The sequence below is a fragment of the Orcinus orca genome, chromosome 13 (genome assembly GCF_937001465.1).
Source record: "Orcinus orca chromosome 13, mOrcOrc1.1, whole genome shotgun sequence".
Classification (NCBI taxonomy): Eukaryota; Metazoa; Chordata; class Mammalia; order Artiodactyla; family Delphinidae; genus Orcinus; species Orcinus orca.
Genome location: NC_064571.1, coordinates 89,438,738 through 89,455,276, shown reverse-complemented (window position 1 = coordinate 89,455,276; position 16,539 = coordinate 89,438,738). Strand labels below are relative to the sequence as shown.

At 50.7% G+C, this 16,539-nt stretch overlaps 1 protein-coding gene across 1 annotated transcript; it reads right to left on the bottom strand.

The window, feature by feature from the left end:
* Nucleotides 1-1,432: 1,432 nt before the first annotated feature.
* Nucleotides 1,433-13,848, bottom strand: ADI1 (acireductone dioxygenase 1). Its single transcript, XM_004274916.4, has 4 exons — nucleotides 13,200-13,848; nucleotides 11,112-11,231; nucleotides 3,787-3,966; nucleotides 1,433-2,614 (listed from the first exon to the last, which is right to left on the bottom strand). Exons 1-4 carry the CDS (start codon nucleotides 13,317-13,319, stop codon nucleotides 2,495-2,497), a joined length of 540 nt encoding a protein of 179 aa, XP_004274964.1. The 5' UTR covers nucleotides 13,320-13,848; the 3' UTR covers nucleotides 1,433-2,494.
* Nucleotides 13,849-16,539: the final 2,691 nt, after the last annotated feature.

The window sequence follows — 16,539 nt, the reverse complement described above, 5'->3', positions numbered from 1 at the left end:
AAGACACGAGAAACAGGGACCCGGAAAGCAAACCGAGAGAGACGTGGGGTGGCTGCGCCCCAAGCCCCCCGCAGCCCTTCCTGCTTCACCCCGGTTCCAGCCCTGACGAGACCACCACACTCCATTCTGTTAGAGACCGACTTAGGAGTCTTAATGTTGAGAGTTCAGACGAGTAGCTTACTGTGTTCTTTGTAGACAAATTATCAACTATATATGGACAAAACTAAAAACGTAACCAGTAATCTATAATTTTACTATCCAGAGAAAGCTACTGAGAATATTTTTTGGGGTGTAATGTATGTATATTGTTACCGAAAGGAGACTGTATTTTTTCTTTCAATAGATTATAAATAGCTTACATTTCAAAACGTATACAGTAATATCATTGGTACGTGAGTGAACACAGATGAAAGTAAATATAGGGAAATTCGCTGTAATATACTTACAACTTCTCTGTGGGTGTGGACGGAACGAGTAGATGAGAACTCTTATCTGAAGGGCAGAACCAGCTGAACGCCCGCAGCGCTCTACCTGCTTCTAATTAGCGACAGTCAGTGGAGCACCTGGCCGGGAGGCTATCTGCAGCAGGGGCGGGGGCTGCCCTGCTCGCCCACCACCCTTCCTTCTGGATAAACGTCAGAGACGACGGAGCCACGCCCACTCAGGACACACGGACGAAGCACACAGAGCGGAACACCCTAGGAAGGCAGGAGCCTTAAAGGCTGGATTTCGAGCAGGGAAAGTACCGAGCGGCTAAAACGTCAGTTTGCTACATGTTTAACCTGGATCAAGGCAGGACAAGGTTGGCCGTTTCCTGGCTTGGCCACGCCTGCCTCTGGACGGAAACCACGGCACGGGCCCAAACCCGGCTGTCTCCTCACACGGTCGGGGTGCACGGCAGACACCCTCAGTAGGAACAAGGGGAAAGCGGGCATTGCTTTAAAGTGCCGACACGTGAACCAGTGTGAAGCTACCCCCAAGGGCAATTAATTCACGTTCTGGCTCATCACATCCCAGCCGTAGCCGCCCTCCAGTAAGTGCTACATGCCTTTCAAGAGAGGACACGTTTGTAAAATAACACACGTGGAGTCGTGTCTTACTCAACAAGCGGGTGCACCTGGCTCCAGACGGACAGCTCAGCTCACAGCCGTGTGCTCCTGGGAGACCCCGACGTAGCGTCCTGACGACTGTGAACGCACGAAGGACCGTGCTCTCTAGCGCTGTGCCAGGCCTGCAGAAGGAGCCGCCCTTGCTCCGGGGCGTCCCTGGAGGCCCATCAAGGGAAGAACGAGGACAGCAGCACGCAAGGCCCTGGGGGGCTGGTGGTGTTATCATCGTGCTGCCAGCGCACACGTTAATCCTAAAATTCAGAATTTCCTCTGTGCCGTGGACACACGCCCCCAAGAACAATGTGGAAGTGATGACAGATCGCTTTTCTTTTTTTTTTTTTAATTTGGCCGCACTGCGCAGCATGTGGGATCTTAGCTCCCAGTTCGATCTTAGACCAGACCAGGAATCGAACCCGTGTCCCCTGCATTGGGAGCGCAGAGTCTTAACCACTGGACCACCAGGGAAGTCCTGACAGATCACTTTTAACATAAAGATTTTTAATCCAGTTTAAAAGAAATACTTAAAGCAAACTGCCCTTCAAATATGAGGTTAATTTAGGGTTTTTCTATGATTATAACGAATTAGGTATAATTGTATCTCAGAATTGTTAACTAAAAAAAAAGGTACAAGTGTTTCTGTTAAAATTCAAAGGCTTGATTGTAAAAGAGATTTACTGTAGGGAGTTTAACCTAGAAATCTCACCTGGAACAAGTAATAACCCAGATAAAATAAAAATTAATTATACACACATACAATCCCACAAAGGATCTAACTGGGATGATTTTAAGGAACCACATGTACCAGAATATAAGGTAACTCCAAGCCACAAGCACAACGTTAAGGCAGCTACTTTATCTTGAACAAAAAAGTGGCATAATCAAGCGAGGGTCCCTAACACGCCAGCGCATCCCCCATGGCACCCCCTACCCAGCTTCCCCCGTGTTTTGGGAGAAAAGCGTCTTCTCTCTGCTCACTCCTGTCATCCACTGTCACTCCTTCGCACAGGGCAGGCGTGGCCTCGCCTGGTATCTGCTTAAAGTCCAAGAATTGGGTCCAGATGGGGCAGCTAAGTGGCTGCGTTTGGGGCGCTGAAACTCACTGGGTCGCAGCTGAAGGCACGAGCTGACACAGGGCCACTGACCACTGATCCTGAATCAGAGAAAATGAGCGGATTTGCCCAGATCTCCACCGGTGCTTCCACGTGCAAACCGGTTCTATAGCTGCTCCCATTAAAACGTATTCTGATCCAACAGTCTCGCAGAGGAAAGCTCACCTAGCCTCAAGTCTACAACACAAAAGCAAAGAGAATACGACTGCTTTTCTGCTGCATCAGGCCTGGGACCTTCACAAGAGGGGCCGGGGTGCGCCAGGCCCCAGGGCACCGCTAGGCCGTCTGCGCCAGAAACTCTAGGTACTGCCCGCGGGCCTCGAAGTGGTCAGCCGGCCGGTTGTACGCCGTCCACACTGGGTCTCCCACAAACAGCCGCATGGCCTTCACGTAGTTCTAGAAAACAAGCAAACACAGCAGCAATGGTTAGACCAGCTACGGAGGTTAACGCTCCTTGCTGTTTTATCCCTGGGTCTTAGCACTTTCTTCCATCTTCTGAGAGGCAGCGTCGGTGCCACGGCGAGAAGGCCTCGTGCTCGGGCGGCCAAAGCATCTGCGGCTCCAGCTCAGCGCTGACCCTGCACTCTCTCGGCAAACACCCCAGCCGTGAGCGCTGACCCCGCCTGGGCGTGTGCCCCTCCTCCCCTCCTGCTTCCTTTGGTACCGGTTTCCCACGAATTAGAAGGGAGGCAGCCTGCGTCACAGTAGAAACGTGCACACCTGTCCATCCAGGGTTCACCTTCAGCAATTTATCCCTCAGGTACACTCACATAAGTACAAAATGACGAATGTGTGAGGTTACTTATTACGGCACCGTTTACAACAGCAAAAAACTGGAAACAGTTGGCGTACCCATCTTTAGGGGTCAGCCGTCAATGGGCTAAATCAGGGTACGTCCCACAGTGGACACCAGGCGGCTGTAAACAGGAACGAGGCCCTTTACATCCTGAAGCGAAACGATCCCAAAGCACGGCGAGCAGAAAAAAGGAAAATGCAGCCCCGCCTGCAGCAGTCGGCTGCCTCCCGAGGAAAAGGGAAAGATACTGGCTCACGTTCGCCTGATATGCGTGACAGCGCGCTAAGGAGACTTTTAAGGACATAACCGTGGTTACTTTCAGGGAGAGATACTGGGCACTGGGAACAGGGGTGACAAGGCGACCCTTCTTCACACACCGCCTCATAATCCTGAGTTCTAAACCTAGTGCGTTCAGTTCCTAGCCAAAAATCGTGCTTCAATCTCAGATTCGTCCGAATCACACCCAGAGACCCTCAGAGCCGCCCTAGTCCTGCTTCTGTGGCCGGTCTCGGTGGCTCTAGTGCACGACTGTTAAGGCCCAACTGATATGCTCTTAAAATGACGAGGGAGCAGTGACCCTGAGACCCGCACAAAGCCGGACCCCTGGACGGATGCCTCCCGCTGACCTGCGTGCACGGGCCCGGGCGGGCGTGGGGCCCTGTGGCGCCGGCCACTCGCTCAGAGGTAGGTAGCATCCTCGCCTCACGCCGCAGGGCTGAGCGTCCACGTCCGTGCACAGACCAGTCCCCAGCAGAGAAGACGAAAGGCCCACCTTCTCGTCCAGCGTGAAGCGGTGGTATATCCCGGCGGGGAGAGTGATCATGTCTCCTTTCTCCATGAAGATCCGGATCCACCTGTCCTCTTTATCCCTCACGTCGAAGTACCCACTGCCGTCCAGGATGTAGCGGATCTCATCATCCAGGTGTAAATGCTCCTCATAAAACATCTTAATCTAGAGCAGGAGGGGTTCTCGTGAGCCCTGAACACCAGGACTGAGCTGCCAGACACGTGCTCCACAGATAGGAAATATCATCCTACGTACGAGGGGGCAGGAGCTACAATGCTTTGTGGAGCCGACCGGTGGACTAGCGGGAAAGGAAAGAAGGAACACACGGCGCTTACCGCGTGCCGGGCAACGCTCTCAGTGCTTTAGATGAATAACTCACTCAGGTGTTCTCTGCAGATGGACAGATGAGGGATGTGGCTCAGAGAGGCTAGGTCGCCAGCCCAACATCACACAGCCTGGGTGTGTAGAGCCTAGACTCCCACGCAGACATCCTGGCTCCTGCAGCACACACGGCAGGCACGCTGATCGCACGCACACACACATCACGTGATCACACACCCCATCATGCTGATCACACACGCACACACACATCACGTGATCACACACCCCATCATGCTGATCACACACGCACACACACATCACGCGATCCCTCGCACACACCATCACGAGATCAAATGCACACAGCAGTCGCGTTGATCACACGGGCAGATCAGAAGCCACGTGTGCATCTGAGGAAGGCAGTCACTGTCTCAACAAACACTTTCCACCTGTCCAAATGTACTTTTGTGTTTTTCAGATCTTTATCCCTCTAACGTTCATAATAAAAATATTCAAATACGAACAAAAGTTGAAAGAATCCTACAGTAAACGCCCATCTTGCCCTGTTATGATCTCCCATCTCTCCCCCTCCTGCGCAGGAGTTTTAAAGCTTTCCTTGAATAATGTCGGCACGTTTCTGGAAAATCCACAGATGTTTGGAAAATCACCACTGACAGTGAGAGCACAGCACATGAACGCCTCCCTGTCAACCCCGTGGGCCGGTGAGGCTGTGAGGACGGGCCCCCCGCCGCTCGGGGCCCAGAGCCCCCGGAAGGTCAGCACAACTGAGCATACGCTGACCCCGCACCCCTTATGGGGTTCACCCTGAAGAGACGCCCTGGCGACACACAATGTGCACACGTCACTCCCTGCCGTACTGGCCGTAGGACACTGGGAACAATTCACAGGCCCAAGCAGAGCGGGAGAATACACAGCGGACAGGAGTCACCATCACGACAACAGGGGACCAGCAGCGCGGGGCACAGCGGGGTCAGCGGTACGGTGTGGAGGAGGCGGGGACACGGATCTGCCCTGTTGCGTAATTTTGGCTTTAGAACCTAGTTATGTTTTACACAGACATAAATAAAATGAAAACAGGCTTGGGGGCGGTGGCGGGGGGCCATACGTCTGAAATCAAGAGAGATGCTCATAACCAAAGAAGGAAGAGAAAACTCATCTAAGTACCTTCTGAACACATTACTTTGACTACATCCTCAGTCTGAGACAGGACCACAAACAAGCCTGGAACTCCAGGGACCGGTCTGCTGTTCGTAACAGCGTGGCTGCAGCTGCCACCCCGGAAGCACGGGGTGTGTAGAAGGGCCGGCGGGACTGGAGCCGGGTTCTTGCTGTGGGAGGACAGAGACCTGAGCCTCTCTCTACAGACTGAGGAGTCGTCCCAGGAGTGTGACTGGACTCAGAGGCGTCAGTGTGAACCAAAGATTGCTCTCACACGGACACGCACACACACGGGGACACAGGGACACACACACACACACACACAGACACACGGGGACACACACGGACACACACACACGGACACACACAGACACACACGGACTAACACGGGGACGGACACACACACGGACACACACACACAAGCGGACACACACATATACACACGGATACATACATATACACATGGGCACACACACAAACACATACAGACACACACAGACACACGGACATACAGATATACATATGTGCACACACACATACACAGACACACGCACACACAGACACACACACAGACACACGAACATACACATGGATACACACAGATGGACACAAACGCACAGACACACACACATACGTACACGGACACACACATATACACACACGGACACGCACACACACACATGGACATACACACAGACACAATACACACACGGACACACAAGTACACATACACACACGGACACACACACTCTCTCTCTCTCTCTCTCCCCCCCCCCTCATCCAGTTGGCAGAAGGACCTGGGCACTGACCCCAGAGTAGCAATGAGGGCACCAAGCGCCCTGTCTGGGTTTCTAAGTCCCCGGAAGAACAGCCGATTCCAGGGCCGGGTCAGGGGAAAAGCCTGGAACACGCTGACCCAGACAGCACGGAGGTGCTGATGAGCATGAGGGGACGCGTCAGGAGGGCAGGGGCCACTGACAGGGGTGCCCACTTGCCGAGTCTGGAACAATCTGAACATCAAAGTGGATCGTGGCAGGAATGGACTACAGAGCATTAAATAAGACTCCATAAGCCCGTGTGGATGTACATCAACAGCAGAGAACGGAGAGGCCAGCTCAGTACAGGAGGATGACGGCTGGAAGGGCACCGTTTTCACCCTGACACTGACACTGTTTCAGGCAGGAACCATCAAGATTTACTAAAATCACCAAGTCAAAGTTTGATAGAAAACACGATATTCACAGTCGAAAAGTAACTCTCCACAATTTCTTATTCGTTACACAGGGGAAAAAATGGTCACTTCACAACGCAGAAACTTGATGGGCACCAGCCTAACCAAGTTCAGCATCACCGGTGACACAACCCTCTGACAGCACGTGCCTCCCGACAGGGTACCCTGGGCAGACACAACACCACTTCTGTAGAATTCCTGCCAAAAACGCACAACCTGAGTCTAACCACGAGGAAACCTAAGGCAAACACGAGATAATCAGATAATAAAGAAGTTTGTTTTACAAGAACAAGAGAGATAAGCCTGTATTAGGAACAGGGTTTTATTTCAGGAGAGAAGCTATTCTACAAGATGGTAATGATGAAAATAATCTAACTACTAGCATTTACAATATATGAGCCCCTTCTGTGGAAGATGGGAAGTCTAAAATTCCAAGTAAGAAAACACCATTTAAATCTCGGAGGATCTCATGACTCAGTAGGGCACTTGGTGAAAACTTTCGTCATTCTGTAAGGTGTTATAATATTTGTGCTCTGAGTGACAAGAATAATTTGATATAGAACAAAGTAAGGAGATAAAAAACACAAAACACATCTATTTTAAACAATTTTGGTGTCGCTGCACCACTTTCATTCTCAGGTCAACGTGTTAAGTGTTGGTTCACCTACTTATATTTTCTTTTTCAGGAACACACACAGAAGACATCCAAGCTAATGGAAGGGAGCCTTCCTGGCGGGTTCAGCAGAAAGAGCCTGAGACCAGGGGGAGGACCTGGGTTCTGGGCCTGGCTTTATCAACATGACCATGGGAAGCGGTCCACACCCCCTCCAGGTGTCCAATGATAAGACTAAGAGGCTAAAGCTCAGTGAGCCGTTTATTTTCCTCAGAGCGTCACAGTTCATAGCTCAGCTCGATGAAAGAAAAAGTCTTGGGACCAACACAACTGCCAGCTTTTTTTTTTTTTTTTTGCGGTACGTGGGCCTCTCACTGTTGTGGCCCCTCCCGTTGCGGGGCACAGGCTCCAGACGCGCAGGCTCAGCGGCCATGGCTCACGGGCCCAGCCGCTCCGCGGCATGTGGGATCTTCCCGGACCGGGGCACGAACCCGTGTCCCCTGCATCGGCAGGCGGACCCCCAACCACTGCGCCACCAGGAAGTCCCTACACAGCTGCCAACTTTTGTCAAGAAAGAAAAATTCTAAGACAACTATTATTGTCGCTATTGTTTCATAACGGAGTCACCTTATTCCTGAGAAAGCAAAGATAACAATTCCAAAAACAAGGCAGTCATTTAACTTATTAAAAACTCTGCACATCTGTTTTCTCATTTTGCCAAGGATCAGTGAGTTTCTTTATTAACGGGCACCCGGGAATTACCATAAAACTAACAGCTTAAAACAATGCTGACTTCACTTCCATATGAGATGGGGTAACAGAAACTGGATTTCCCCTCCCACCTCCAACAGTCAAAACAAACACAATATAAGAAATAATGGTTTGCAAAACACCAGACACCAGGAAAGGGAAGAAAGTGACCCGTGAGGCAGAAACAAGAGAGGGGAACCCTACTCCTGCTCTAGTTCACACCTTGAGAGAGTTCTCAGGCGGTGGTGCAGGGAGCGGGGGACCCAGGCAGGGCACCCTGAGCTGAAGAGCAGAGCTGAGCATCTGGGGAGACCAAGGGAGCTAGTATGCAAGACGGGAGTACCCAAGGAGAGAACTTCACAGAGAAAATCCCAAAGACCCGCCGAGGATCTCCCTCCAGTTTTCTTCTGAGAGCGCATCAGAATGGGCCTAGGAAGACTACCTGAGGCTGGGAGAGAACCACTCGGATTCTTCAGGATTGAAAGGAGCAGCTCCTGGCACTGACACCGATCCAGGAACAGTGCCTCTCCTACCAGTCAGACTGGGAAAACCTCACTGTTCACGGGGCTTTGTGTGGTGTACACAAAGGAACTGTGCTTCCTTAGTGGGGAATAATTAGCTACAGGTTGGTCTACCTAACAAGTCTTAAAGGAAAGACCCAAAAGGATCAAATTGTTTCCAATAAGCTTACATGCATTCCAGAACAAAACTCAAGAATATTTATACTGATACAACAATATCCAGCACCCAAGGGAACAAAATCACAGTGTCTGGCATCCAATCAAAAATTACCAAACACGCAAAGAAGTGAGAAAACATGACCTTTAACCAGAAGATAAATCAATCAACCAAGACCAACTCAGACTTGAGTTTCCAAATGGAAACAGGGACTCATGCAGCAGAGTAAGGAGCATCAGAAATGCTAACTATACGGTAATTAAAGAGTATTTTTAAATAGGATTTAAACCTCTTCACAATATAATTTACTACTTAAAAATGAAAACAGGGCTTCCCTGGTGGCACAGTGGTTGAGAGTCCGCCTGCCGATGCAGGGGACATGGGTTCGAGCCCTGGTCTGGGAGGATCCCACATGCCGCGGAGCAACTAGGCCCGTGAGCCACAACTACCGAGCCTGCGCGTCTGGAGCCTGTGCCCCACAATAAGAGAGGCCGCGACAGTGAAAGGCCTGCGCACCGCGATGAAGAGTGGCCCCCACTCGCCGCAACTAGAGAAAGCCCTCGCACAGAACCGAAGACCCAACACAGCCAAAAATAAATTAATTAATTAATAAAAAATAAAAAAATAAAATAAATAAAAAATAAATAAAACCCTAAGGCAATCACTAAAACATTTTTTTAAATGATAAGCTAAGAGGAAAGAAAACAGAATCACACAAAATGCTCAATTAAAATCAGACAAGGAAGAAAAAGAGGAGTACATTTTTTAAATAATAAAGGACAAGTATAATAAATTAAAAGTTACAAATATGGTATGTATCAATCCAACCACATCAATAATCAATTTAATGTGAATGGTCTAAATCCATCAATTAAAAGACAGAGACTGTCAGAATAGATTAAAAGCAAAAAACAAACAAACAAAAAACCCTCTAACTATATGCTGTCTACGGGAAATCCACTATCAATATAAATACACAAATAGGTTAAAAGTGAAGATCTGGAGAAAGAAACACCATGTTAACACTAATCAAAAGAAAGCTCAAGGAGCTACATTACTTTCAGACAAAGCAGACTTCAGTACAAGAAACTCACAAGGGATAAAGGTGTATACTGTGTAATGACAAAAGGGTCAAATCTCCAGGAGGACATAACAGTCTTAAACAAGTATGCCTCTAACAACAGTAAGGATATAGTTGAACTGAACAGCACCATCAATCAACTGGAAATAATTGACATTCACAGAATACTTCAACCAACGACAGCAGAACACACATTCTTCTCAAGCTCACATGGCGCATTCACCAAGATGGACTATATTCTGGCCCATAAAACAAGACTCCACATATTTACAAGGACTCAAATCATACAAAACACACTCTCTCACTACAGTGGAGCTAAATCAGAAACTAACAGAAGACAAATCTCTGGAAAAGTCCCCAAATAACTGGAAACTAACATATGTCAAGAAACCTATATAGTTCAAAGAAGAAATCAAAAAGGAAGTTAATTCGGAGATATTCTAAATTGAATGAAAATGAAAATACCAAACAAAATTTGTGTGATGCCACTCAAGCAGCACACAGGGGAACATTTACAGAACTAAACACCTATATTAAAAAAGAAGAGGGGCTTCCCTGGTGGCGCAGTGGTTGAGAGTCCGCCTGCCGATGCAGGGGACACAGGTTCGTGCCCCGGTCCAGGAAGATCCCACATGCCGCAGACCAGGTTGGCCCGTGAGCCATGGCCGCTGAGCCTGCATGTCCGGAGCCTGTGCTCCGCAACAGGAGAGGCCACAACAGTGAGAGGCCTGCGTACCGCAAAAAAAAAAAAAGAAGGAAGGCTTCACGTCAATGACCTCAGCATCCACTTTAAAAAATTAGAAAAAGAAGAGCAATTAAACCCAAGGTGAGTAGAAGAAGGCAAATAAAGACAAGAGCAGAATTCAAGATAATAGAGAACAGAAAAACAATATTGAAAAATCAATGAAACCAAAAGCTGTTTGGTAAGATCAACAAAACTGATAAACTTCTAGCGGAACTTGGGCAAAGGAGAGAAGGGACACAAATTACCAATATCAGGAATGAAAGAGACAGCACTACAGATTCTACAGATATTGTGAGGATAATAAGGGAATAGTCTGAATAACTTCATGCCAATGAATCTGACAACTCAGATGGAATGGACAAATGCCATGAAGGACACAAACTACTTAAGATTATTCAAGAAACAGATATTCTGGATAGCCCTCTATCTGGTAAAGAAATTGAATTCGTAGCTAAAAACCTTCCTACAAAGAAAGCTCCAGGCCCATATGACTTCACTGGTTAATCTGCCAAACATTTAAGGAAAAATTAAACCGATTCTACACATACTCTTCCAGAAAACTGAAAAGGAGGGAGTATTTCGCAGCCTCTTCTATGAGGCCAGCATTACTCTGATATATAACCAAAATGAAGACGTTAAAAAGGAAAGAGAAGCTTGTGTTTATTAGTAGCAAATATAATGATTCCCCTTTTCAAATACTTTAGAGCTCCCTCACCTTTTCTTCGTAATTTGGCAGTCTGTCTTTGCATATGGTTATTATGTCCATCCAGGAGTAGTTTCTCTCCTTTCGGATCTTCTCTAATTCTGGATCATTCTCGTATTTGTCGGCATCCAGCTAAAAGAGTTTAAAACACAAACAGGAGGCCACATGAGTGCATCGAGACATTCTCTCTCTGGATCTCCAATATCATACTCCAAATTTATCATCCAGTCCTTTGTCCATACTAAACCAACCTTTCCCCCCTCCTTTCCCTATTTCTTTTAATGGTTTTCCCACTCTCCATACCAGCTAAAAACTACGCAGTTGTGTTTAATTCCCACCTCCCTTCTCTGCAACGGTCCTGCCTGGGGGATTCCAGTCCCACCGTCAGGAGCCCAGGGGAAGCTCTCATCGCCTCAAGCCTGTCCACACCGCCATGCCCTGTTCCTCTGCCACCAATCCGCTCTGCAAGTCTAACTGATGTCTCGATAGCATCTCTTTGGTTACGTTGCTTCCCTGGGCCAAAACACCTGAAGCTGTCAGAGCCTACAAATAAAAGGCAAATTCCTTAGACAGAGACAAGAGGCCTTCTACCACCTGGCCCGGGCTGCCTTTTCTACTCCTCTGTCCCTATTTCCTGTTTTTAAAACACCTACATTCTAAACCAAATGCGATTATGGGCTGCTCTTCAAAAACACCTGATGCTTCACAGCCCCACACCCCTGCTCCTGACACCTTCCTACGCCTGGAACGGCCTTTCCCTGTTTCCACTTATCACAATCCCATCAACTGTTTAACGTCCAATTTTTTTTTTTTTGCGGTACGCGGGCCTCTCACTGTTGTGGCCTCTCCCGTTGCGGAGCACAAGCTCCGGACGCGCAGGCTCAGCGGCCATGGCTCACGGGCCCAGCCACTCTGCAGCATGTGGGATCCTCCCGGACCCGGGCACGAACCCGTGTCCCCTGCATCGGCAGGCGGACTCTCAACCACTGCGCCACCAGGGAAGCTCTAACGTCCAATTTTAAGGTCATCTTCTTCATGAACCACACCCCTTGGGCCCCAGACACCATTACTATGAACTCCTCCTTAAAAACTACTGGTAAAGAATTTCACACATTTTGCTTTATGTTGCAATAAAATGCGCATGGTATCCCAACTACTGAATAGCAAACTCAGAATACCTCAAAGTACTAGTTGGCGATAAGTTAGCTGCTAAAAGACGACTCCCCAAATGAGCAGATCCACACAGTATGCACTAGTGCACCATCCACCTTCAAACCCTGAGCGCGTGAGCGCTTCCTACCGCCCTGCGGCGGCACTAACAGAACAGGCAAAAAGGCTCCCCTGCTGTCGCTGCTCAAGCGCGGTGATTATTAAGAAAGGTACGAAAATACAGAGTAAACGAAGTTTAATTTCGACAGCCCTTTGCCTCACCATCCAGAGCACAACGAGAAGGCAGGAGAAACTGGGTTTGATCTCCTGGAAAACCGCAAAGGTGACTTTTACAGCGTCTTACTGTATCCTTTGGGTACATTCAGAAGTTGGCCACCGTCTCACACCTGCTCTTAAACTGTCACATGTACCGCGAAACCCGAAGTGCAGGGATTTGCAGTAAAACTAACTTATTTTCTTCTCAGAACACACGCGATACTGCCCTGAAGACACCGCCTTCTAGGAGGTCGTGGGGGGCGCCCCGGCCCCTCCCCCGGAGACCCGCACTCGCCGCGGGCCCTGCAGGGACCCCAAGCCCTCCCGCCCCGCCCGTCCCGCCTTCAACCCGGACGGCCGACGACCCCGCCGGCACCGGACCCTCCGCCACGTTCCGACCCCTCACACCCTGCCCCCGCCTCGCCCTGGGCGCCGACACCCCCACCCCCCCAACCCCCAACCCCCCAACCCTGCTACTGAGCCTGCGCAGTGCGCACCACGGCCTGGACGCCGACCCCCGGCCCCGCCGCCAGGCATGCGCAGGGCGCAGGGCGCACGGGGTCCCATCATGGCGGCGACCCCGTTCCCGGGGGCGCGGGGCGCGCGGGAACTCGGGGATGAGCGGAGGGCTCGCCCGCCCCGCAAGACCCCGACCGCGCCCCCGGTCCCGCGTACCTTCCAGTAAAGGACCCCGAGCCCGCGCAGCTGCTCCAGGCCGACCGGGCGCGCGGGCTCCCCGCGGTGGGGCCGCCGCGGGTCGTCGGCCGACTTGTCCATGTACCAGGCCTGCACCATGGCCGGGCCCGGGGGCAGCGTCGCCGCTTGACCACAGACCTGCTCGGGCCGGTCTGAGCCCGGGACCTGCACCCGGGACCCGCGCGGGCTGCCCCTCCCCCGACCCCTCCCCCGGGAGCCGCCGGGAGGGAGGGAGGGAGGGAAGGAAGGAAGGAGGGAAGGAGGGCGGCGCGGGAAAGGAAAGCCGGCGGGACGCGCTCCGAAGGCCCCGGGCCGAGGGCTTCCTTCCCGCGGGCTGGCGGATGGGCTCCGAGCGCGGGGCAGGTGTCCCCCGAGGGCTGTCTGCCGGCTCGGCTCAGGCCCGGTGACCACCCGGAGCCGAACCTGAGCGGGGCCAACCGCCCACCCGTGGCTGTCAATCAGCTCCTCGTGCAGGAGGCCGAGTGTGGCCCGGCCTGCGTGAACTCAGTCGTCCGGGGGAGGGGCTGCTTGGCCGGCACTGTGTTCCCGCTGCACGGGATCGGGTATAATTCAGCGCCCTCGAGCACCGCGCACATGCCTCGCGGGGTGAGGGCTACAGTCTCCTTGAACATCCAGACGCCATCTTGTGAAGCAGTTTATACCGAGATTAAATAGTTTGAATTTTACAGCGAAGAAAGCAAATGCCAAAAAAAAAGAGTGATTTTTGTTAAGTCCGTGCCGCTGAGACGGTGCACAGCTGTGGCTTGAGGCCAGATCAAGTCACCACAGAGGACCCCCGGCACCATTCAGGGTGGGATATTGTACTCTCCGTCCCCCCATGTTTACAGTATCAGCAGTCTGCAATACCGCCCTATAATTTTAAATTGCTTCCTTTTTCCCTTTTTCATCTCATCTCCTTTCCCTATATAATGTCATGTCCTAGAATAAATACAAGCTTCCCAATCCTTGAAAAACTGATTTCTAATCAGTTTAGCTGACAAGGGGGGAAAAATCCAGCTGCTCAATCAGCCTAGGTTTATCTCTTCAAATCGATCAATCAAAGAGATCAGCTTATCTCAGCCATTCACCCCAGTGTCTGTAACAGGGAATCAAGTAACTAGAACACGTGTGGGACTCAGGCTGGACTGCGCTCTCAGACAGCACATCCCCAAAGCAGACAGCTGACTCTAGAACCTCCAGAAATACTGTGTGAAGAGCACACTTTTATTTCAATTCGGTTCCGTTGCACCCTGACTGCAAACACAGGATGCAACGTGTGGGCACGTGTGTGCCCACATCCTTCTTAGAGAGCCTGCCTCTCCAGCGCCTCACTTGACAATTACTGCTCATCCTTCAGGGTTCCACGTGAGACATCACTGCCCACTTTTTTTCTGCCCCTCACTGCTCTCTCCTTCCCTCCTCACCCTTCTCACCACTCCTTCAGGTTCCCAGATCCAACCACAGCCTCTGTTCTCAAAAGCCAGTTCATCACAGCCGCCACTCCCTGTTCCTTCAGCCCGCTCCTTACCCCGACCCCCCCCAGTTGTGGCTCCTCTCCGCATGCCCACAACATTGTGGAGTGTCCCAGGGCTAATAAGTACTGCAAAACTAACGTGGCCAAACCGAACTCGAGTCCCGCACATCCAAACATGCCTCTCTCTATCCTTTGCCAACTCCGTAAACAGCAGCTCCAACCACCCAGTGCCTTGATCCAAAAGCCTCGGGGTTTTCCTATTTCCTCTCCCTCACCCTCAATACCCAGTCCTACCTACAGCGAATCCTGTGGATTTGAGCTTCCAAACACACCACAAATCGCCTCACATCCCTGCGTCCCCCTCCTCCTGCCTGTCGTCTTGCCTGATGGAGCTGCTGACAACTGGAATCGACCGCCTGCTTCCATCTCTGCCCCACTGCAGTCCGTCCTATGCAGAGCGTATATTTAAAAACACAAACCAGGGGCTTCCCTGGTGGTGCAGTGGTTGGGAGTCCGCCTGCCGACGCAGGGAACACGGGTTCGTGCCCCGGTCCGGGAAGATCCCACATGCCGCGGAGCGGCTGGGCCCGTGAGCCATGGCCGCTGAGCCTGCACGTCCGGAGCCTGTGCTCTGCAACAGGAGAGGCCACAATAGTGAGAGGCCCGCGTACCGCAAAAAAAAAGGCGAACGAGCATAATTCCCCAGTCCCTGTGAGCATGCTTCACGAACTGATTTCCTTCAAAGAGTGAAAAAGAAGGAAAAATAAATAAAAACTAACTTTAAAAAAAAACACAAACCAGATCATGTCACTGCTCGACTTTAACCCTCCTTGCTAACTCTGCCCTGGCTCCACGGCCCGTGTGGCTGGCGCCTGACCACCTCTCCCTCTTGTTCTCTGCCCTCCGCCTGCCCGGGCCTCCACCTGCATCTCCCGCCCCTCCTCGCTGCCAGGGCTTTGACATGCAGTTGTCCCACCTTCCTTCTTTGCACTTCCTTTCTCCAAGCACTTTTCTCCTGCGTACTTCCATTTCTCAGCATAAATATCCTTTTTTTTTTTTTTTTTTAATTTTTTTGGCCTCATGGTGCAGCTTGTGGGATTTTAGTTCCCCGACCAGGGATCAAACCCGTGCCCCCTGCATTGGAAGCACATAGTCTTAACCACTGGACCGCCAGGGAAGTCCTGTCGGTTGTTTTCTTAAAAGACAGGCTCGGGACTTCCGTGGTGGTGCAGTGGTTAAGAATCTGCCTGCCTATGCAAGGGACACGGGCTGGATCCCTGGTCTGGGAAGATCCCACATGCCGCGGAGCAACTAAGCCCGTGTGCCACGACTACTGAGCCCACACACCACAACTACTAAAGCCCGTGCACCTAGAGCCCGTGCTCCGCAACAAGAGAAGCCACCGCAGTGAGAAGCCCGCGCACCGCAATGAAGAGTAGCCCCCCCCCCGCTCGCCGAACTAGAGAAAGTCCGCACGCAGCAACAAAGACCCAATGCAGACAATATATATATATATATATATATATATATATATATATATATATATATATGTATAAGGCTCAGTTCATTTTGGGGAAAATGTCTGCCAAACACCCTGGTTGGAATAACCATAGTTATTTGGTGGCAAGCTCAGCTTGCAGCTCAATCATACAAGAGCTTTTTCCCTCAAAACAACCAGGGAACTTTGGCAAACAGTAGAGATGCTTTCTGTATGCTTCCTGCTTTGCCCCAGAGGTATTACAAAGATGTCTACTGGGGGGGGGGGGGTCAAGATTAATAAAATTAATAATTTTTACTATTTCATCAGGACATTCTTAAGAGAAACGGGGCTTTGTTTTGCTTTGT

Coding starts and splice junctions, on each gene's coding strand:
- ADI1 (XM_004274916.4), bottom strand. CDS start 13,319: ATGGTGCAGGCCTGGTACATGGACAAGTCGGCCGACGACCCGCGGCGG. Junction 3,967..11,111: donor TGCCAAATTACGAAGAAAAG/GTGAGGGAGCTC, acceptor CTCCTGCTCTAG/ATTAAGATGTTTTATGAGGA. Junction 2,615..3,786: donor GCTTCACGCTGGACGAGAAG/GTGGGCCTTTCG, acceptor CTTGTTTTCTAG/AACTACGTGAAGGCCATGCG.